General features: G+C 44.8%; 1 protein-coding gene across 1 annotated transcript; it reads left to right on the forward strand.

Moving 5' to 3' along the window:
• The first annotated feature begins 316 nt into the window (after positions 1–316).
• Positions 317–21900, forward strand: jakmip3 (Janus kinase and microtubule interacting protein 3). Its single transcript, XM_042507825.1, is given in 26 exon segments — positions 317–336; positions 1205–1401; positions 1536–1778; positions 2338–2577; positions 6150–6350; positions 7428–7541; positions 7744–7812; positions 7815–7901; positions 8956–9093; positions 9706–9741; positions 9868–9939; positions 10603–10707; positions 13514–13615; positions 13617–13643; positions 13745–13828; positions 14437–14499; positions 16156–16254; positions 17050–17148; positions 17276–17329; positions 17609–17674; positions 17868–17936; positions 18852–18929; positions 19829–20062; positions 20359–20424; positions 20588–20647; positions 21541–21900. Coding segments are annotated over 24 exon segments (2532 nt in total). The 5' UTR covers positions 317–336; positions 1205–1266; the 3' UTR covers positions 20639–20647; positions 21541–21900.
• Positions 21901–23738: the final 1838 nt, after the last annotated feature.

Genomic DNA, 23738 nt, shown 5'->3' on the forward strand with positions numbered 1-23738 from the left:
GGCTGCAGAGATGCTAACAGCACCGACACACAAACACACACTGACAGGAGCTAACTGCTAACACAGACAGACACACATACACAGACAGAGAGACAGACAGAGACACAGACAGAGAGACAGGGAGACAGAGAGACAGGGAGACAGAGAGACAGAGAGAGGTGGAGGCTGATGCTGACTGGACACACAGAAACACACACACACTGACACACAGTGAGCTGCAGTGTAGCTAGCTGGTTAGCATGCTCAGGTTAGAAGGCTAACGCACACACACACACACACACACACACACACACACATACACTCAGCAATGCAGTGTCCGAGGCTTCCTATTGGACGGTGAGTGATCTACACTTTTTCATGTGTGTGTTCAGTTAGACCTGAACTGTGTGTGTGTGTGTGTGTGTGTGTGTGTGTGTGTGTGTGTGTGTGTGTGTTGATGTTACTGCTATAGGAACCTTCATGTGTTGCCGTGGCAGCGTTAGTTCATCACCTGTCAGAGGTTCTCCTGTCCCGCCTCGGTGTATTCAGAGAGTTAACGTGTACGAGAACAGCTGATCCTGAAACCACATGTCACATGTCGCCACTCTGTCAGTGAACCTCTGAGTCTACATGTTACATTCTAGGTATCCTTCTGCGTCTGCATATTACGCTCTAGGTATCCTTCTGCGTCTGCATATTACGCTCTAGGTATCCTTCTGCATGATCATCGTGGTTGTGGTGGTCTGCGATAAAGATCCCACTGATACCACTGTGAGCAGTTAATACTGCCAGCAGCATTTCATAGAGGCACAATTACGTAAGAATCACACAAAAACTGTAATAACCTAATCGGAGAAAAATAAAATCCTAAAGCAGAGGGACACAGGTAAAATCTTCCTGCTTCTGATACACGACCCTTCCAGTACAACACATCACTAGAACAAAATAGCTGAGCGTTATTTAGCAAACTTTTCAATCACCAACCAGGTTTTTAAAAACAACAGGAAGTTTGTCAGGAGGAGCAGAGACTTATCATGGAGGTCAGAGGTCAATGGATGCAATTCCTCTGATATCCACTTGTCCTCCACCTGTCCTCTGTCCCCTCAGAACAGAAACAGACATGTTTTCAGTCTGCTTGTCACCTGCAATGTGACCACAGATGTGATGTCACTTCCTGTCTGAGGTGTGTGTTGGTGTGTGTCTCTCCGTGTGTCCGCGGGCCCAGATGTAGTCAAACCTCAGTTTGACAGACAGCTCATTGGGGGGCGGAGCCTGCAGGAGACGGTGATGTCAAAGAAAGGAGCAGGGGGGCGAGGGAAGGGGGAGCGACCTGACGCCATGGCAACTCTTCAAGCAGCTAATGAGGAGCTGAGAGCCAAACTGACGGACATCCAGATAGAACTACAACAAGAGAAGAACAAGGTAAGGACTACAATCCCCAGAGTGCCCCTAGGATTAGTCCTACATCCAGATAGAACTACAAACTGAAAACAAGGTAAGGACTACAAACCCCAGATTGCCCCTGCTGATGTTGTCTTGTGACCGCTGGTCCTCAGGTGAGCCGTCTGGAGAGGGAGAAGAGTCAGGAGCTGAAGGCGGAGCATCACCGCGCAACGGTCGCTGTGACGGAGCTGAAGACCAAACTCCACGAGGAGAAGCAGAAGGAGCTCGCCATCACCAGGGAGACGTTACTACGGCAACATGAGATGGAGCTGATGAGGGTCATCAAGATCAAAGACGGAGAGATTCAGCGTCTCAATGGACTCGTGCTGACGCTGAGGGACGGATCCACTGACAAGGTGACTTTACACACCTGTCCTCACCTGTACACACCTGTCCTCACCTGTCCTCCCCTGTACACACCTGTCCTCACCTGTCCTCCCCTGTACACACCTGTCCTCACCTGTTCTCACCTGTACACACCTGTCCTCACCTGTTCTCACCTGCACACACCTGTACACACCTGTACACACCTGTCTGCAGCTGTCATTGTGTATCTGGTGTTTGAAGCTGTTATTTTGTGTCTCGGATTTGAAGCTGTTATTTTGTATCTTGTGTTTGAAGCTGTTTTTTTTGTATCTCGTGTTTGAAGCTGTAGCTTTGTATCTCAGCGTTTGAAGCTGTTACTTCGGGCCTCATGTTTTCAGTCAGTCGGTTTTGTTTCCACTGCTGTGGTCTGTTATAAGCTGCGACTGTTAATTTGATTTTTATTTCTTGAAGTTTTCTTCGGGTTTCGGTTCAGCTTCCTGTTAAACTCTCATAGCAGCAGCTGACAAAGAGACACGTCTTCTCTCTGAAAAGGTGTGTGGTCCCTTTAGCTCCTCAGATGTTCAGGCTCTCTGTCCTGTCCTTCCTCAGGTGAGGAGCACCCTCCTGGCAGAGGTGGAGGAGGCAAGGAGGGGCTGGGAGGTGGAGCGCTGTCGCCTCCAGCAGGAGGTGCAGGAGCAAAGAGGAGCAAAGAGGAGCGCTGAGGAGGCTCTGACCTCGGCTCAGCAGGCCTGCCAGGCACGGGCAGCCGAACTGCGATCAGCTCACCACCAACACCAGGAGGAGCTGAACCGAACCAAGAGGGACTGCGAGAGGGAGGTCCGCCGCCTGGTACGAGTCACCGAGTCACACCTTCACCTCCATTCACACACACTCACGTGACTCGAGGTGGTTTTAACACGACCTGCTCAGACTCAACACCTCAGGACACTGACCCTCAGTGACACACAGTGAACTGCAGGTACCCTCAGTGACACACAGTGAACTGCAGGTACCCTCAGTGACATGCAGTGACCCTCAGTGACACACAGTGAACTGCAGGTACCCTCAGTGACGTGCAGTGACCCTCAGTGACACACAGTGAACTGCAGTTACCCTCAGTGACACACAGTGAACTGCAGTTACCCTCAGTGACGTGCAGTGACCCACAGTGACACACAGTGAACTGCAGGTACCCTAGTGACGTGCAGTGACCCACAGTGACACACAGTGAACTGCAGTTACCCTCAGTGACACACAGTGAACTGCAGTTACCCTCAGTGACGTGCAGTGACCCACAGTGACACACAGTGAACTGCAGGTACCCTTAGTGACGTGCAGTGACCCACAGTGACACACAGTGAACTGCAGTTACCCTCAGTGACACACAGTGAACGGAACGGCATTTACCCTCAGAGACCCACAGTGACCCACAATTACCCACAGAAAACAGAAAACAAAGACTGAGTGAGACACTCTGACTCGTATGACACGGTGAAAAGACAAACAGCGAGTGGTACGAGTCGGCGGCAGTCACACACAGAGCAGACTCTGTTCACAGACTGAACTCAGTCTCTCTTCACTTTCACTCAGTTTTCAGGGAACATGGAAAACAGCAACCGTTTTCTGTTCAGTTTTGAGTAAAAAATATATTTCTTGTCGAGCAGTTTTCTGCCATTTTAAAGGAGCAGCTTTTCTTTCAGGCTGCGTTCATCCGCTGCAGTGTTCAGTCTGACTGCAGAGTTAACCCTTTCTGCTGCATTAGTTTGACACCAAACTTGTCACTTAAACCCGTTGCATCATCTCAGCTGTGATGATTTATCTCCTGCATCGTTCAGGCCACCTGGAAGAAAAAAAAAACTCCTGACTGATGACGTAAATTTAAGACCAACAAGGTTTTTGAATGAAATAAGGAGGAATGAGCAGAACAGGGTTAACCCTTTGAAACCTGGATTGACATCACTGCTTTCAGATGCCTTTCACAAGATTTTAACCCTCTGAGCTTGGAGCATGTTGCTTTGATTTCTTTCAAAAACATGGAAGAAAGGGAATTGAGGATCTTGGCAAGAAATGTTCTGCTTGTAGATAGATATATATTTTTTTAGGGAAATTGTTTTTAGAGAACGACATTTATAATTATTGTAATTATATCTTTAGATTATTTTACACAATTATAACTTTTAAGCAGTTCTTCGTTTTTTTCCTTGTTTGCTGTGTTTTTTTTTGTTTCACTGTCTTGTTTTTGTTTGTTTGTTTGTTTGTTAGTTTTTATGTTGATAAATTTGAAGTATTTATCTTGTGCTTTTGACTAGTTCTTTGCTGATTTCTTGGTCCTTCTTCTTAAGCTGCTTGTTGCAAGTTTTCTCAGGTTTCAAAGGGTTAATGTCCTGACACATGGCTCTGTGGTCGTCACGGGGCCGTTTAGTTCTGACAGTCCAAGTCCTAACCCTGTGACAAGAGTCGGATCAGGTTCCAGTTATTGGGGTTTGGTGCGTCCTGATGGACTCGGGTGGACCCGGTACCCGGTCTGATGGCGTTCTGAGTCATGATGACCTCGGGAGAAGAACGTTTGATCATTCAGAGAACGAAAGTGAAGCGTGAAGAGGACGCTGGTCTCTGCCAGCGTCAATTATTTTTATGAGTCTTTGAACAAATAGTAGTTTCCGGTTTTTGTGGCTTCACACTTATTTTGGAAAACTGTGAACATTTTATTGGTGTTTGTTACTGATGACGAGGATCCTGCTGCTGCTGCTGCTGTCAGCTCTCTTCTCTGTTCGGCTCTATGACACTTTGAATTGGGTCCACCCAGCCAGCAATCTTCGTTTCAAAAAACGTTTTAAGAATGTTGTAATGCAACCAATGCAATGTTTTAGGGACATTTCTAGTTTTCTTTTAGTTCCTAGAATGTTTTTAAAGTTCAAGAAACATTCTCTATAAACATAAAAAATGTTAAAAATGTTGTCTTATTATTAATCTATCACATTGCATTTTCATTTAAAAAAAGTTGTGTAATCTCAGTCCTCAATAACATGTTCTAAATGTTACTTTGAAAACATTCTTCCTTTGTTCTCATGTAACACTGTGGGAACGTTTTATAAAAGAACGTGCTCTGATCTGTCACGTCTCTACATCACTAAAACATCCTCAGTGTTGCAGCTCAAATGTTACATCTTAAGGTCTTTGCACACCAGACGTGTGCAAGTGTACGTTTTTTCAAACCTGTAGCAAACCCTCAATGCAATCTTTCACACAAGCAATGTCATTTTGCAGAGCGAAATTTCTGCTTTTATTTCATTTCACTTCCAACGAGTACACATTCAACCAATCAAAATGCTCGTTATTGCCACATCACACTCAAAATATTCAATATGGTGGACCGGTTGATTGTTTTTGCTTCACAAATCCCGGTTTTGTTTGATAAAAGGCAAAAACATAAAGATAAGGACCTCAGAGACCACGTGAGGGGTCTCTCGCCTGTGCTAAGTTGTTTGTGTCTTTAATATGATATTATGTGGCCTCGTAAAAAATCGAGACAGGAAGCCCAACTCCTGTCCAGTAATATGAATGAACCAAATGCGCCGTGTGCACAGCTCCAGCTGTTCACAAACAAATGGGACTTTACTCAAATGACACATTTAAAAACAGAGTATGGTCTCACCTCAGAACCACGACGTAGTGTGTGTCGGCTCTCTGAAACTGCTGCTGTACAAGTATTTCAAACTGTCTGACAGACATCCTGAAGGCAGTCCTGAAGCGGCGGTGGTTCAGTTCAGCTCCTGAACCAAACAGTGGAACTCACCGAGTTCTCCTTTCTTTTCCAGGATGGGATGAACCCATTTATTTCGTTTTTGTCTCGTTATTAAGAAAAATAAGCACCAGGTCATCGCCACTTGATGTCGAAGTCCATTTTGATTTCCCCGGTACGATTGTTTTTTAGAATTTAAATTAGTTTATTTGTAAAACCGCGTCGCCCCGCATGTGAATAGACAGAATCGCCTCCAATTAAAAGCTATTTTGTGCCGTTTATTCGCTTTGCCCCTGGTGTGCAAAGGCCTTTAGTCAGCATTTAACCTCACAGGAACATTATTTGAAATGAGAAACATCCTTAAAACGTTCTTTGAACGTTAGATGAAAATGTTTTCTGTAAAACATTATTACAACATGTAGGTAACGTTAGTCAGTGTTGTGAGAATGGCCCCTGCTGGCTGGATAATTATCCTGGAGTGTGCTTGAGTATGTTCAGGCTCAGGTCCTTCATCGAGTCACTTTAAAAAAAAAACAAATTTATGCATGTTGGATTTAGCCCCGCCTCTCACCCGTATGTCTGACTAACTTCGTCTCTCACCTGTCTGACTGACCCTATCCTGACTAACCTGTCTGTCTCTCCCCCATCTGTCCTTGTGTCCATCTGTGTGTGTGTGCAGATGGATGAGATAAAGCTGAAGGACCGGGCAGTCAGTGTTTTGGATAAGGCCCTGGGGCTGCAGGCGGGACACGCCCACCGCCTCCAGCTGCAGACGCAGGCCGCCGAGCAGCAGATCGCAGCGCTGAGGGACGCTCAGAGGGTCGGCCTCGGCCACCCGGGCCAACCCTCTATCCCTGCCCCTAACACCGCTCCTCACATTGTAAGCTCCGCCTCCACTCGCACTGCATGACATCACTTCCTGTCACAATTTAACATGTGAACTTCGCCTCCCAGTGACATTATTACGAACGCTGCTCAGCATCCATCCAAACACTTGGACCGCCGTCAGACAGGCGTGTCCTCTGGTCCTCAGTTTCTCACAATCCACTGCTCACTTGTCCTCGCCACCTGCATGTCATGTGATCAGGTGGACGACCATTGAAAAGCCTCGTGCTGCGTGACACGTGATGACCTCACTTCTGTGACTCGCAGACGGACCTAAAGCGCCAATCTCACATCAACATGCAACTTTGTATAGAAATATATAGATAATATATCTGGTCAACAAAGCCATGCAAAATACTCTAAATACTGCATTTACGATAAATACTACAAACACTATAAATTCTACAAATACTACAACTACACATGATAAAGACTCGTCAGGGGACAAACAGCTGTCCATGGTAGAAATACTACAGCTACTACAGTTATTACTACAGTCACATATCAGCAGACATGAAGCTGTTCTTGGCTGGAAGTGAAGTGCACCCTGGGAGTCGCAGTTGTCTTCTGTCCCTCAGTCTTCATGTCTTCATGTCCACAGACTTCTTATTAAAGGACAGAAAGACACTTTCATGTCCAACATGAAGCAGAGCGACACTGCAGCAACCTGAAGGACCTCACACCAACCTCTGTGTGTGTGTGTGTATGTATGTGTGTGTGTCTGTGTGTGTGTGTGTGTGTGTCTGTGTGTGTGTGTGTCTGTGTGTGTGTGTGTGTGTCTGTGTGTGTGTGTGTGTGTGTGTCTGTGTGTGTGTGTGTGTGTGTGTGTCTGTGTGTGTGTCTGTCTATGTGTCTGTGTGTGTGTGTGTGTGTGTGTGTGTGTGTGTGTATGTATGTGTGTGTCTGTGTGTGTGTCTGTGTGTGTGTGTGTGTGTGTGTGTGTGTGTGTGTGTCTGTGTGTGTGTGTGTGTGTGTGTGTGTGTCTGTGTGTGTGTGTGTGTATGTGTGTGTGTGTGTGTGTGTGTGTGTGTCTGTGTTTTTTTGTCTGTGTGTGTGTCTGTGTGTTTTACAGTCTCAGGAGGACCGGGACACTCGGAGGTTTCAGTTAAAAATCGCTGAGCTCAGCTCTGTCATCAGGAAGTTGGAGGATCGAAACGCTCTGCTGTCAGAGGAACGCAACGAACTGGTAACACACACTTCACACACACACACACACACATGTTTATCTATCTACACTCATGAGGACCCTCAGTGACATCATGCAGTTCTTGACCTCCTGTTTGTTGTTTTGTGTATATTTTGTGCTGATTGTGTGTGTGTGTGTGTGTGTGTGTGTGTGTGTGTGTGTGTGTGTGTGTGTGTGTGTGTGTGTGTGTGTGTGCCTGCAGCTGAAGCGTCTCCGGGAGGCTGAGAGTCAGTTTCTTCCTCTTCTGGACAAAAATAAACGTCTGAGCAGGAAAAAAACGAGGAGCTCGCTCTCGCTCTGCGTCGCCTTGATAACAAGCTGCGCTTCGTCACCCAGGAGAACATGGAGATGGTAACTATGGTAACCCCTGACCCTGTACACCTGTACCTCTACGGCGCACTGACACCTCTACCTGTACAACTGTGCATCTGTACACCTGCACACCTTTTACAGTAGCTGTCATTAAATGTCTTCTAAAGAAGCCCACTCTCGATCCTGAGCGAACTACAGACCGATATCTAATCTCCCCTTTATTTCTAAAACCCTTGACAGAGTGGTTCATCAACTCTGTGACTTTCTCAGTCAGACTTTGGACTTTCAGTCAGGCTTTGGACTTTCAGTCAGGCGTTAGACTTTCAGTCAGACTTTACACTTTCAGTCAGGCTTTCGACTTTTTCCCCGTTACAGGGGTTCTTTTTCGGGAGTTTTGGGTGATGTGAGGGTCTAAGGGCAGAGGGATGTCGTACACTGTAAAGCCCTCTGAGGCAAACCATGTTTTGTGAAAATGGGCCCTATAAATAAAACTGACTTGACTTGAAAATTGACTACACCTGTACACCTTTGCACCTGTACACCTGTACACCTTTGCATCTGTACACCTTTGCATCTGTACAACTGTACACCTTTGCACCTGTACACCTTTGCATCTGTACACCTGTACACCTGTACACCTGTACACCTCTAAACGTCTACACCTGTACACCTGTACACCTTTGCACCTGTACACCTGTACACCTCTACACCTGTACACCTCTAAACGTCTACACCCTGTACACCTGTACACCTGTACACCTTTGCACCTGTACACCTCTACACCTCTACACCTCTACACCTCTACACCTGTACACCTCTACACCTGTACATCTTTGCACCTGTACACCTCTGCACCTGTACACCTGTACATCTGTACACCTGTACATGTACACCTGTACCTCACATTGTCAGACAAGGTCCCAGTCAGTAGAGTGGTGCAGGTCCAGCCTGCTCCAGTCTGGTCCAGCAGAGTCCTGCTGAGTTATCTTTAATCTGTGAGGAGTGACTTCACTCCACCTGACAGACTGTTCACAAAACCCAGATTTCTGATTGGACGGAGGCTTCCTCAGGTACATGGTAACAACAGTGTTATTGTCCACAGAGGCGGCCGAGTTCTTTAAACGACCTGGACCGGAGTCACTCCACCAGTTACCATGGTTACAGCCAGGATGAGAGAGAGATGGAGTTTCTAAAGTTACAAGTTCTGGAGCAACAACACATTATCGATGACCTGTCCAAGGTACTAATACTACAAATACTACTGTTACTATTACTACACATCACCGATGACCTGTCCAAGGTACTAATACTACAAATACTACTGTTACTATTACTACACATCACCGATGACCTGTCCAAGGTACTAATACTACAAATACTACTGTTACTATTACTACACATCACCGATGACCTGTCCAAGGTACTAATACTACAAATACTACTGTTACTATTACTACACATCACCGATGACCTGTCCAAGGTACTAATACTACAAAATACTACTGTTACTATTACTACACATCATTGATGACCTGTCCAAGGTACTAATACTACAAATACTACTGTTACTATTACTGCACATCATCGATGACCTGTCCAAGCCACTGATATTATAAATACTAAAACTCCTAATACTACTACTACTGTTACCATGACTAGTACTGCAACAAGATATTATCGACAACCTGTCAGAGGTACTGCTACCACTGCTACGACTCATCATTGAAGACCTATCAGAAGTACTGTTACTGCTACTACACATTATTGATGACTTCTTCTAGGTAAAAATACTACTTATACTTCTACTACTACGGTTGATATTTAAACTACTCTGTGTTTTTTTTTTTTTCAGGCTCTGGAGACGGCTGGTTATGTAAAGAATGTTATAGTAAGTACTAATCAATACTGCTGCTACTGCAACTCTTAGCACACTCCTTCTACTAAACAAATATATGAATGAATGAATGAACGAACGAACGAACGAATGATTTATGTTGCTCTGTGTTTCCTCCAGGAGAGAGACATGCTCCTGAGATACAGACGTCAGGACTCAGTGAGGAGGAAACGAACCTTCAGAGCCTGCAGGGTGAGACTACTACCACCATTACTACTATTACTACTACTGCTACTACTGTTACTTTTACTACTACCACTGCTACTGCTACTACTATTTATTACTACTGCTACTATTACTACTCCTACTGCTCTTACTAGTATTACTACTGCTACTACTACTGTTACTATTACTGCTGCCTGCAGGGTGAGACTACTATCACTATTACTACTACTGCTGCTGCTACTACTACTACTACTACTACTATTACAACTAATACTACTATTACTACTGCTACTATTGCTTCTACTACTGTTAGTATTACTGCTACTACTACTTCTACTTCAGTTAGTATTACTGTACAGGTGAGTGTATTTGACAGCTCAGTAGAAGTCTCTGACGGAGCTGAAGTGTTTTTGTGTAAGTGAACCTTTGATCAGAGCTCTTGACTGATGTGTCAGACAATGGTCATCGTTCTCACATTCTGGTGTTCTCCTGTTCTCCATTCTGTTCTTAATCTGTCCTCCATTTCTCCTGTTGTCCTGTTCTCCTTTCTGTTCTTTATCTGTTCTGTTCTCCTGTTTTTTTGTTTTCCTGTTTTCCTGTTCTCCTGTTGTCCTGTTCTCCTTTCTGTTCTCCTTTCTGTTCTCCTTTCTGTTCTCCTCTCTGTTCTCCTGTCCTCCTGTTCTCCCACAGGTCATAGAGACGTTCTATGGTTATGATGAAGAGGCGTCGGTGGACTCTGATGGATCATCGTTGTCGTTTCACACTGACAGAACTCCGGACACAGAACCAGACGAGGTATTCGAACACACACCTGGTTCCTGTTGAGTTCTCAGGTGGAACCAAGAAACCAGAACCTTTTTAGGGATCAGCTACATTTAGATCAACAGCTTAACTTTGATGGGTCACATCTTTGAATTCTGCTGCATTTGTCTGATCTTTAAAATTATCTGAATCATTCACTAAACGCTTCACTCTGCATGGCTCTCAGTCTCAAAACGCCAGACTCAAAGTTTATCTCCTACATAAGTGAGATATAACCTCCTATCTCCGACAGAGGAGAGAAGTTATCTCCTATAGAGGAGAGATATTGTCTCCTACAGAGGAGAGAAGTTATCTCCTATAGAGGAGAGATATTGTCTCCTACAGAGGAGAGAAGTTATCTCCTACAGAGGAGAGATATTGTCTCCTTTAGAGGAGAGATATTGTCTCCTACAGAGGAGAGAAGTTATCTCCTACAGAGGAGAGATATTGTCTCCTATAGAGGAGAGATATTGTCTCCTACAGAGGAGAGAAGTTATCTCCTATAGAGGAGAGATATTGTCTCCTATAGAGGAGAGATATTGTCTCCTACAGAGGAGAGAAGTTATCTCCTACAGAGGAGAGAAGTTATCTTCTATAGAGGAGAGATATTGTCTCCTACAGAGGAGAGAAGTTATCTCCTATAGAGGAGAGATATTGTCTCCTATAGAGGAGAGATATTGTCTCCTACAGAGGAGAGAAGTTATCTCCTATAGAGGAGAGATATTGTCTCCTACAGAGGAGAGAAGTTATCTCCTACAGAGGAGAGAAGTTATCTTCTATAGAGGAGAGATATTGTCTCCTACAGAGGAGAGAAGTTATCTCCTATAGAGGAGAGATATTGTCTCCTATAGAGGAGAGATATTGTCTCCTACAGAGGAGAGAAGTTATCTCCTACAGAGGAGAGAAGTTATCTTCTATAGAGGAGAGATATTGTCTCCTACAGAGGAGAGAAGTTATCTCCTATAGAGGAGAGATATTGTCTCCTATAGAGGAGAGATATTGTCTCCTACAGAGGAGAGAAGTTATCTCTATAGAGGAGAGATATTGTCTCCTACAGAGGAGAGAAGTTATCTCTATAGAGGAGAGATATTGTCTCCTATAGAGGAGAGATATTGTCTCCTACAGAGGAGAGAAGTTATCTCCTATAGAGGAGAGATATTGTCTCCTATAGAGGAGAAATATTGTCTCCTACAGAGGAGAGAAGTTATCTCCTACAGAGGAGAGAAGTTATCTCCTATAGAGGAGAGATATTGTCTCCTACAGAGGAGAGATATTGTCTCCTATAGAGGAGAGAGATATTGTCTCCTACAGAGGAGAGAAGTTATCTCCTGTAGAGGAGAGATATTGTCTCCTACAGAGGAGAGATATTGTCTCCTATAGAGGAGAGATATTGTCTCCTACAGAGGAGAGAAGTTATCTCCTGTAGAGGAGAGATATTGTCTCCTATAGAGGAGAGATATTGTCTCCTATAGAGGAGAAATATTGTCTCCTACAGAGGAGAGAAGTTATCTCCTACAGAGGAGGAGAGAAGTTATCTCCTATAGAGGAGAGATATTGTCTCCTACAGAGGAGAGATATTGTCTCCTATAGAGGAGAGATATTGTCTCCTACAGAGGAGAGAAGTTATCTCCTGTAGAGGAGAGATATTGTCTCCTACAGAGGAGAGATATTGTCTCCTATAGAGGAGAGATATTGTCTCCTACAGAGGAGAGAAGTTATCTCCTATAGAGGAGAGATATTGTCTCCTACAGAGGAGAGAAGTTATCTCTTATAGAGGAGAGATATTGTCTCCTATAGAGGAGAGATATTGTCTCCTACAGAGGAGAGAAGTTATCTCCTATAGAGGAGAGATATTGTCTCCTATAGAGGAGAAATATTGTCTCCTACAGAGGAGAGAAGTTATCTCCTACAGAGGAGAGAAGTTATCTCCTATAGAGGAGAGATATTGTCTCCTACAGAGGAGAGATATTGTCTCCTATAGAGGAGAGATATTGTCTCCTACAGAGGAGAGAAGTTATCTCCTGTAGAGGAGAGATATTGTCTCCTACAGAGGAGAGATATTGTCTCCTATAGAGGAGAGATATTGTCTCCTACAGAGGAGAGAAGTTATCTCCTGTAGAGGAGAGATATTGTCTCCTATAGAGGAGAGATATTGTCTCCTATAGAGGAGAAATATTGTCTCCTACAGAGGAGAGAAGTTATCTCCTACAGAGGAGAGAAGTTATCTCCTATAGAGGAGAGATATTGTCTCCTACAGAGGAGAGATATTGTCTCCTATAGAGGAGAGATATTGTCTCCTACAGAGGAGAGAAGTTATCTCCTGTAGAGGAGAGATATTGTCTCCTACAGAGGAGAGATATTGTCTCCTATAGAGGAGAGATATTGTCTCCTACAGAGGAGAGAAGTTATCTCCTGTAGAGGAGAGATATTGTCTCCTATAGAGGAGAGATATTGTCTCCTATAGAGGAGAGATATTGTCTCCTATAGATGAGATGAGATAAACTCAGGTTGCCAGCCAAAAAGAAAGTTCATCAAAAGGGTGTCATTTTCTTTTCTGTATTTCAGGTATTTCTGTAGATCTGGTCTGACTGGTTCTGTTACTGTTCTGTCTGGTTCTGTTACTGGTCTGACTGGCTCTGTCACTGGTCTGGCTGGTTCTGTCACTGGTCTGACTGGTCTTACTGGTCTGACTGGTCTTACTGGTCTGGCTGGTTCTGTTACTGGTCTGGCTGGTCTTACTGGTCTGGCTGGTTCTGTCACTGGTCTGACTGGTCTTACTTACCCTGTGTGTGTGTCTCAGGTGTGTGTGCGTGAAGAGTCCGAGTTCCGTTACCGTCAGCTGACTCAGGAGTATCAAGCGCTGCAGCGAGCGTACGCTCTGCTGACGGAGACCAGCGGAGGAAAACTACGACGCTGAGAAGGAAATCAAGGTGACGTGACCTCTGAGCAAGGCACTAACAGGCTGACAGTTCTATTCCCTGTAATGAAGCGAGGCACTAACAGGCTGACGGTTCTATTCCCTGTGTTTCAGACCAGAGAGCAGCTGCTGAGTGAAATCAGTCGATATCAGTCCAGAGTCGCTGATCTGGAGTCAGCACTGAAACAACAAGGACTGGTAACATACACACACACACACACACACACACACACACACACACACACACACACTCACACACACACACACACACACACACACACACACACACACACAGTGTACACACACTCACATACACACTGTATATATACTCAAACACACACACACACACACGCACACACTGTTTATACACACAAACACACACACACACACACACACACAGACAGACGTAGAACAGAGATAAACAGAGGAGGCGAATATCACAGCAGAGGAACTCTGAAGAAACAAAAACGATCCAACAGGTGAGATCATTACCTGTGTTGTGATTGGTGGACCAGGTGAGAACATTACCTGTGTTGTGATTGGTGGACCAGGTGAGAACGGTGTGGACTCAGCCTCCCTCTCACCTGGTTGAGAAGCTTGTCACTGCAGTATTTGTGCATATTTAAAACCTGCAGATGTCTCAGTCTGTCCTCATTTTTCACAGAACGTGTGTTTGTCTCTCAGACTGAAGTCGTCTTTTCTATTAAACAGCTCTTAGCTGTTGATAATGTTCATTTACCTGTCTGTCTCTCTGTCCTCCTGTCTGTCTTCCTGTCTGCCTCTCTGTCCTCCCATCTGTCTCTCAGGATGTCCAGTGGGTGGAGGAGAAGCAGGCGTTGTATCAGAGGAATCAACAGCTGGTGGAGAAGGTGAGACTTGTGTTGACATCATACAGCGTCATGTCTTTTTGTCTCCTTGTCTCTGACGTCTCTTCGTCTCTGCCGTCTCTTACATCGCTGATGTTTCTGTCTCAGACGTCTCATTGTCTTTGATGTCCATTTAGAACAAATGTCAACAAAGAAACAGGATCGTGGTGTTGTCAACTTTTATCACAATGATCAGAGAGAGACCTCTATTCATTTTAAGATCTCTGCAGACAGAAAGACACAAAGACAGAGAGACACAAAGACAGAGAGACAGATAGAGAGAGAGAGAGACCTCTGTTCATTTTAAGATATCTGCAGACAGAAAGACACAAAAACAGAGAGACACAAAGACAGAGAGACAGATAGAGAGAGAGTGAGAGAGAGAGACCTCTGTTCATTTTAAGATCTCTGCAGGCACAAAGACAGAAAGACAGACAGGTGTGTTTTCTGACAGTATATGTCTGACTGTATATTCTGACAGTATATGTCTCACTGTGTATTCGGACAATATATTTCTGACTGTATATGTCTGACTTTGACTGTATATTTGACGGTTTATGTCTGACTGTATATTCTGACAGTATATATCTGACTGTGTATTCGGACAGTATATTTCTGGCTGTATTTTCTGACATTTTATTCTGACTGTATATATGTCTGACTATATATTTGAGTGTAGGTCTGACTGTATATTCTGATGGTGTAGGTCTGACTGTATATTCTGACGGTGTAGGTCTGACTGTATAATCTGACTGTATATGTCTGACTGTATAATCTGACTGTATATGTCTGACTGTATATGTTTGACTATATTCTGACTGTATATTCTGATGATATGTTTCTGAATGTATATTCTGACTGTAGATTCTGATTGTATATGTCTGACTGTATGTTCTGACTGTATATATCTGAATGTATATGTCTGAATGTATAATCATGGTCCTGGTTGCGCTGATGCTGTGATCCTGCCTTTGGACACCTCCCTATCAACACGTGCATGAGACTGTTATCATCTCCCTCAACATCATCAGAGTGCAATTAATGATTTCAACCTACCGTTATTGTAATATGACATGCATATGTTTTGTGATAATGGACTCTATAAATAAAATTGACTTGACTTGACTTCATATGTCTGAATGTAGATTCTGACTGTATATGTTTGACTATATTCAGATGATATATGTCTGACTGTATATTTTGACTGTATATGTCTGATGCTGTGCAGGTGAAGCAGATGGAAGGTGTGAAGCTGAAGCTGGAAACCTCCTCTCTCCTCCTCTCTCTTTCTCTTTCCTTTTTGTCATGATTGTATTTCATTTGTTATTTACGACATCTATTGCACATCTGTCCGTCCTGAAGAGGGATCCCTCATCATCCTCTGCCGCTCTTCCTGAGGTTTCTTCCTCTTTTTTTCCCCGTTACAGGGTTTTTTTTCGGGAGTTTTGGGTGAAGTGAGGGTCTAAGGGCAGAGGGATGTCGTACACTGTAAAGCCCTCTGAGGCAAACCATGTTTTGTGATAATGGACTCTATAAATAAAATTGACTTGACTTGACTTCATATGTCTGAATGTAGATTCTGACTGTATATGTTTGACTATATTCAGATGATATATGTCTGACTGTATATTTTGACTGTATATGTCTGATGCTGTGCAGGTGAAGCAGATGGAAGGTGTGAAGCTGAAGCTGGAAAACGACATCCAGGACATCAGAGATCAGAATGAGCTGCTGGAGTTTCGGATCTTAGAACTTGAGGTAACAACAGTCTCACAGACGTAAACAACAGCTTACACCACTCAGACAAAAGTAAACAACCAGTTCAACCAGTCGGACTGATGTTAAGAACAGAGACAAAGACAACAAAGACCACAAAGCCCGGAAGGCCTCCTTCTTCAACCTGATGGTCTCCTTCAGTTGCTGCCATAACAGGCACCAAAAACCTTCTCACAACAGCTTCAAGCAGCTGCCTCTACAATGGAGGTTTTGAACATGGACTACTCAGATTCCATGTCCCCAACCTCCCCCCGGGATGCATGAGAAGATCCACCGGAGGTGTGATTTGAATATTTGAATATGAATTATCGGATGACACAACCTCAAAATCGATCATCAATCTTTGGTCTAGGGAGCTCTGGTACCAAGTACACTTATGAACATGCCTATGGTTGAACATGGTGTTTGTTATGGATAATCCATGACTGGCACAGAAGTCCAATAACAAAACACCACTCAGATCTGTCAAGCCAACTCTGTTTCTGGAACAGATAACACAGAGTTTGCCTTATCTCAGGGTTAACATACTCAGAGTTTTCACATAACCTGCTTTCTGGAATACCCCCCTTTTCTGGAACTGAATACTCAAGAGTTTCCTATCTCGGAGTAAATCATCTTAGAGTTCAGGGTTAGACTCCAAGTTTGTTGAACCTCCTTTCTGGAATACCCCCAGTTCAACCAGTCACACTGAAGTAAACAACCAGTTCAACCAGTCACACTGATGTAAACATCCAGTAAAGCAGTAAGACTGACTGACGAGCTGTGTTTACTGTTCAGGAGAGAGAGCGACGCTCACCTGCCATTAACTTCCAACAACTCCATTTCCCAGAAGGCCTCAGTCCTCTACAGATCTACTGTGAGGCAGAGGGAGTGGCTGTGAGTACCATCACACCTGAGGACACCTGTAAACACACCTGAGCACACCTATAAACACACCTGTAAACACCTGAGCAGCTCAGAGTGGTTCTGAGTATTCTGATTGGTGTTTGTGTGTCCTCCTCAGGACATTGTGATCAGCGAGCTGATGAAGAAGTTGGACATTCTGGGCGATAACGCCGTAAGTGTATGTTGAATTTATTTTGTTTGTGTTTTATATTAAAGTATCAAGTTTGACCTGAACTTCGCCTGTTTCCATCAAAAGCAGCAGATTTCTCACTTTTCTTTATTTATTTGGATCTAAAACCTCCAGCAACAGCAGGGTGTCCTCTCAGAGCTGCAGTCCTCTGCAGTTTGTCTCCTGTCCTCCATCTGCTGTCTCACTGATCTATGACTCAGCTGATGCCCACATGTCCTGGCTGTGTCTTTGACATGTTGTTGTTTGCATGTCTTCCTGCAGAATCTGTCCAATGAGGAGCAGGTGGTGGTGATCCATGCCAGGACGGTGCTCACTCTGGCAGAGAAGGTAACACAAAACATCTGTGCTGACCTTTGACCCCGTCCTCAGATCTCTGATAAAAGATGAGTTGATGCAGACCGATGTTTGTGTCTCAGCTCCCCTGGAGAGTCCTAAAAAACCTCATGTCCTGCCAGACTTTCTGACACTTTGTCAATCTGCCTGTCTCTGTCTCTCCCCAACCTGTCTGTCTCTGTTACAGTGGTTGGAGTCCATTGAAGTGACCAAGTCGTCTCTGCAGCAGAAGATGTTGGACATCGAGAGTGAGAAGGTAGAAATCAAACCCTGAAGTCTCTGTGTCGTTGGTGACAACCAGAGATGACAGTAGACAGTGGACAGTGGACAGTAGTCAGTAGACAGTAAACAGTGGACAATGGATAGTAGACAGTAGACAGTAGACAGTAGACAGTGGACAATAGACAGTAGACAGTAGACAGTGGACAGTAGACAGTGGACAGCTGACAGTGGACAGCTGACAGTGGATAGTGGACAGTGGACAGATGAGTGATTCAAAGGTCCCGGCAGGATCTTAACCAGCAGTTTATAGTCGCCATCTGAAACCTGAATCCACTGGGACATTTCATAGGAACAAACATTTTTCACTTGACAGAGCTCAGCGACATTGTACACCACACCGACAGAGGAGCCTGTCGTCACGGCGATGCCCTCTAACAACAATCAGATATTGGTGGTGATCTTCAGGTCATAGATACAAACCACCAGCAGCAGCGTCTCTCTCTCTCCCTCTCTCTGTCTGTCTCTGTCTCTCTCTGTCTGTCTCTGTCTGTCTCTGTCTCACTCTGTCTCTCTCTGTCGCACTCTGTCTTTCTCTGTCTCATTCTGTCTCTCTCTGTCTCTCTCTGTCTCATTCTGTCTCTCTCTGTCTCTCTCTATCTCATTCTGTCTCTCTCTGTCTGTCTCTGTCTCACTCTGTCTCTCTCTGTCTCTCTCTGTCTGTCTCTGTCTCATTCTGTCTCTCTCTGTCTCATTCTGTCTCTCTCTGTCTGTCTATGTCTCATTCTGTCTCTCTCTGTCTCTCTCTGTCTCATTCTGTCTGTCTCTACCTCACTCTGTCTCACTCTGTCTCATTCTGTCTCATGTCCATCTGGATGGATCATTGGATTCACAGTTCTTCTTTTGTGGACCTCTGACCTCTGACCTCTGACCTCTGCATGTTGTTTTGTAGGACCTATTCAGTAAACAGAAGGGTTACCTGGATGAAGAGCTGGACTACAGGAAGCAGTCAATGGACCAGGCTCATAAGGTCAGTGACAGCAGCTTCTTACTGCCAATATCAGTGAAAACAAAAGACAGACATCAAACATCACATCTCCGTCTCAGTGACAGCAGCCTCCGATCGTAGAAAGGACGGTGACGTGGGAAGAAACCAGGAGCACAACCACCGGGGTCTCCCTGTAGACAGGAGGGCTATACCTGGCATTTTCTGACGGTGGGGCACAAAATTGTCTCACGTTTATTAAAGAAAATGTCTTTGAAGGGTTTACTATGGGGCACAGGGTCAACTGTGGGGTACAGGGTTCACTGTAGGGTACAGGGTTCACTGTAGGGTACAGGGTTTACCGTGGGGTACAGGGTTTACCGTAGGGTACAGGGTTCACCGTAGGGTATAGGGTTTACTGTGGGGTACAGGGTTCACTGTAGGGTACAGGGTTTACTGTGGGGTTCAGGGTTTACTGTGGGGTTCAGGGTTTACTGTGGGGTACAGGGTTTACTGTAGGGTACAGGGTTCACTGTAGGGTACAGGGTTTACTGTGGGGTACAGGGTTCAATGTAGGGTACAGGGTTTACTGTGGGGTACAGGGTTTACTGTGAGGTTCATGTTTTACTGTGGGGTACAGGGTTCACTGTAGGGTAAAGGGTTTACTGTAGGGTACAGGGTTTACTGTGGGGTACAGGGTTTACTGTGGGGTAAAGGGTTTACTGTAGGGTACAGGGTTTACTGTGGGGTAAAGGGTTTACTGTGGGGTAAAGGGTTTACTGTGGGGTAAAGGGTTTACTGTAGGGTACAGGGTTTCCGGTGGGGTAACGGGCTGTGGGGTAACGGGCTGTGGGGTACAGGGTTTCCGGTGGGTACCAAGAGTTTTTCTTCTGTAATATGGCCACAGCTCTGAGGCGATGAACTGTTTTCTGTCTCCGGCTCAGAGGATCCTGGAGCTGGAGGCCATGCTGTTTGAGGCTCTGCAGCATGAGGACGAATCCAGGATGGAGGGCCTGAAGGTGGAGGAGGGCCGTCTGTCCGACACGCTGACAGAGGATGAGAGGGATGCGCTCCGCAGAGCCATGGACCAATGGAAACGAACACTGATGTGCGAGCTGAGAGAGAGAGACGCACAAATCCTCAGAGAGAGGATGGAGCTGCTGCAACTGACACAACAGGTAGCAGCAACAGACACACAAATCCAACCAAACAACAAGTAACAACAACAACAACAGACACACAACAAGTGACAACAACAGACACACAACACCAACCACACCACAGTCACACAACAAGTAACAACAACAGACACACAACACTGACACAGACCTTTCTGTGTAGTGGACATGATGTCGTTGACATGTTTTTGACATGACGTTGTTTATATGTTGTTTTTTATATTTTCATGTTTTTGACATGATACTTTTGACGTGATGTTATTGCGTTGTTAAGATTATGTTTTTGCGTTTAACAGAGGAACAAGGAGTTAGAGGAATGTATAGAAGCACAGAAACGGCAGATTAAAGAGCTGGAAGAGAAGGTAAGGACCAATAGAAACATTGGTTTTAGACGGAAACATCAGTGTACCATTAGATTTCAACAGGCTACCCATCACCGTAGCAACAACTAAACTGTAAACTGTAAAAGATGACAGTTTGTAAACAATCTGTGACTTTAAACATGATATTTTCTTTATCTTTCAGTTTCTATTTCTGTTTCTATTCTTCTCTTTGGCCTTCATCCTCTGGTCCTAACGGCAGCTGGTGAGTCACACAAAAACAGTCTGCACCGGGTATACAGATGCAGACTGCACCGGGCTACTGGTTATTACTTTGGTTTCCAAAAAAAAAAAAGAGGGGGGGGGGGGGTGCGGCACTTCTTCTGCCACTAGACGGCAATACCTGTGACTAATCACACCTGAAGCACTTTTTGCACTTACTAAGGGTTTTTTCCTTAAGTCTAAATTCTTGCTTGTGTTGTACGTCGCTTTGGATAAAAGCGTCTGCTAAATGACATTGTAGAATTGATGAATTGTAGGGTAACAATGAGGGACACAGAGTGTACCCCGGGTATACAGGGTATCAATGAGGGACACAGAGTGTACCTGGGTATACGGGGTATCACCGAGGGACACAGGGTGTACCCCGGGTATACAGGGTATCAATGAGGGACACAGAGTGTACCGGGTATACGGGGTATCACCGAGGGACACAGGGTGTACCCCGGGTATACAGGGTATCAATGAGGGACACAGAGTGTACCCCGGGTATACAGGGTATCAATGAGGGACATAGAGTGTACCCCGGGTATACAGGGTATCAGTGAGGGACACAGAGTGTACCTGGGTATACAGGGTATCAGTGAGGGACACAGAGTGTACCTGGGTATACGGGGTATCAGTGAGGGACACAGAGTGTACCCCGGGTATACAGGGTATCAATGAGGGACATAGAGTGTACCCCGGGTATACAGGGTATCAATGAGGGACACAGAGTGTACCTGGGTATACAGGGTATCAATGAGGGAAGCAGAGTGTACCTGGGTATAAGGGGGATCACTGAGGGACACAGGGTGTACCTGGGTATAAGGGGGATCACCGAGGGACACAGGGTGCAGGGTTGCACTAATGGTGTTGATGTTCTTCTCTGTGTTTTAGCGTCTGCAGGCCTCCAGAGTCCAGCAGCTGAACAGTCCGCGGGGTCAGCTCAGTCTGGATTAGACCAAACGCCAGGAGGATTCAGAAGGATTCAAGGTTTTGAACCAGCAATTCACTGACTGAGGCCCATTGGCTTCGCTGCCCGGCAACTTGCCTCTGGCTGCTGTCAGCCAATCAGAGCAGAGCCTATCAGTCAGCTGACTCTGGAACTACACCGTCACACCTCTGACGAAGATGAGGGTGGTCTCCATGGCAACTGTTGTGTTTCACATAACCACAACCAGCAACATGCTAACGAGCTTACAGTTAGCTGTCGTACACCAGGAACCTCTGTTTAGACACCTTATAAGCCAACTCACATCCCGGACCTAAGGAGGCTGCCGGACCAACGTGGTGCTGGAGTCCATTCAGTGTTAGCTCAGCTAGCTGGACTGTGTTCGGTGTTAGCTCAGCTAGCTGGACTCTGTTCGGTGTTAGCTCAGCTAGCTGGACTGTGTTCGGTGTTAGCTCAGCTAGCTGGACTCCATTCAGTGTTAGCAGTTATAGCTAAGTGTAACTGCTAACCCAGCAGAGTCCGGTTAGCTGCTGTGGTTAGCGGACCTCTTGAGTGTTGGGGTAACATTAGCTGACTGGTTTGGTCCTAGTTTGCTCGCCTCTCTGGGGTTCATGAATTTGGAGATCTGTGATCACAGGAGACATTCGGTAAAGTGTTTGCTAATGTGGATGAGTTCACACAATAGAATCACTGTAGAGACACAGCAGAAAACAGTAGAGACATCTGTCTGTCCTGATGGGACGTCAGCTGAATATAATTGCGTCCTGATTGGCTGAGAGGTTTGACATTGTCTCTGGATCTTAGGTCACAGTGCGTAACCTGGGTTCATCTGAATCATCCTGGGACCAAAAACTGATGAAGACGCTGAGTCTTCGAAATGTCGGGACATCTGCTGGAGGTCGAGAAATCAACAGGACAAATGAGACGATGTTTTGACCTGAGGACACAAAGCATGCAGTTTGAGAGAAGTTTTAAAACCAACCAGAAACATTTGATTTAATAAGAAACCTGCAGCAGGTTACGGATGTGACCCGGTCTCTGCAGCAGATCACAAACTGATGAAGGAAAGTACAACGTCACATCTTCACAGACCACAGCCAACAACTGAGGATAATTTCACTAAAACAAACACAAATCTACAACTATATATCATCATATAATTACTGCACTAAGAAGAATAAGAAGAATTATTTATCATTATTATTATTATTATTATTATTATTATTATTATTATTATATGAATTCATCTAAGTTCAGTTCCTATTGCTGGTGGAGATAATCAGCACATTTGATACAGAAGTGACTATCTGATTAAATTAAATGAGAATTTAAAACTAGAGAACGACCAAAATAAAAATACAGGGAATTATATAAAAATGTTTAAATACAAAGGTTGATTATGACAAAATATATTGCGCTTTGGTTAATTTTTAGATGAATTGAGTGTTTACAGGTAAAGGTTTCCTCTGACGCTTTAATTTCACATCAGGGCTTTGAGTTTCTCTCTCCATAAAAGTGAACATAATATTGTGTGGTAACAGAGTAAAGAGAACATGATTTATTTACCATTTAAAATGTGAATTATCTTAACTGAGTGTTTCACTGAAGCGGCTTGATGAAAAACTGGACCCTGCTGTTGTACTTTTATTATTCCAGATGATATTTTTCTATCTCTGCTGTGAGTCTGAACTCAGTGAACATCTGAAGAGTCGGCAGTTTGATGTGATTACAGATTAAAAACCAGACTGAAGACACAACTGTGTGTGTGTTTGTGTGTGACAGTGTTTCCGTCCTCTACCATCCAGTTTTGGAGAATCTGTTCTGACACTTTGTCCCAACAGCAGGCGAGCGTCTGACCGTCAAATCACACGGCACCTCGTCGCACGGCGTCTAATCGGACAGCCTCTCATCGGATCGCGTTTCATCGGACAGCGTCTCATCAGATAACGTCTCATTGTCTCATCGGACTCTCGAGGTCCACAAGTAACCTGTAAACATGGAGCTGCATCACATTATGTCAACACACCACAGACCCATCAGCTGTGCGCTCAGAGACATCAGACGGGCGAGTAACTGCATCTTACTGTTTTAAAACTGTCTGACAGATCATTTAAAGGAAACAGCAGGCAGGTTGTTGTTGGCC

The sequence above is a fragment of the Plectropomus leopardus genome, chromosome 19 (assembly GCF_008729295.1).
Source record: "Plectropomus leopardus isolate mb chromosome 19, YSFRI_Pleo_2.0, whole genome shotgun sequence".
Classification (NCBI taxonomy): domain Eukaryota; kingdom Metazoa; phylum Chordata; class Actinopteri; order Perciformes; family Serranidae; genus Plectropomus; species Plectropomus leopardus.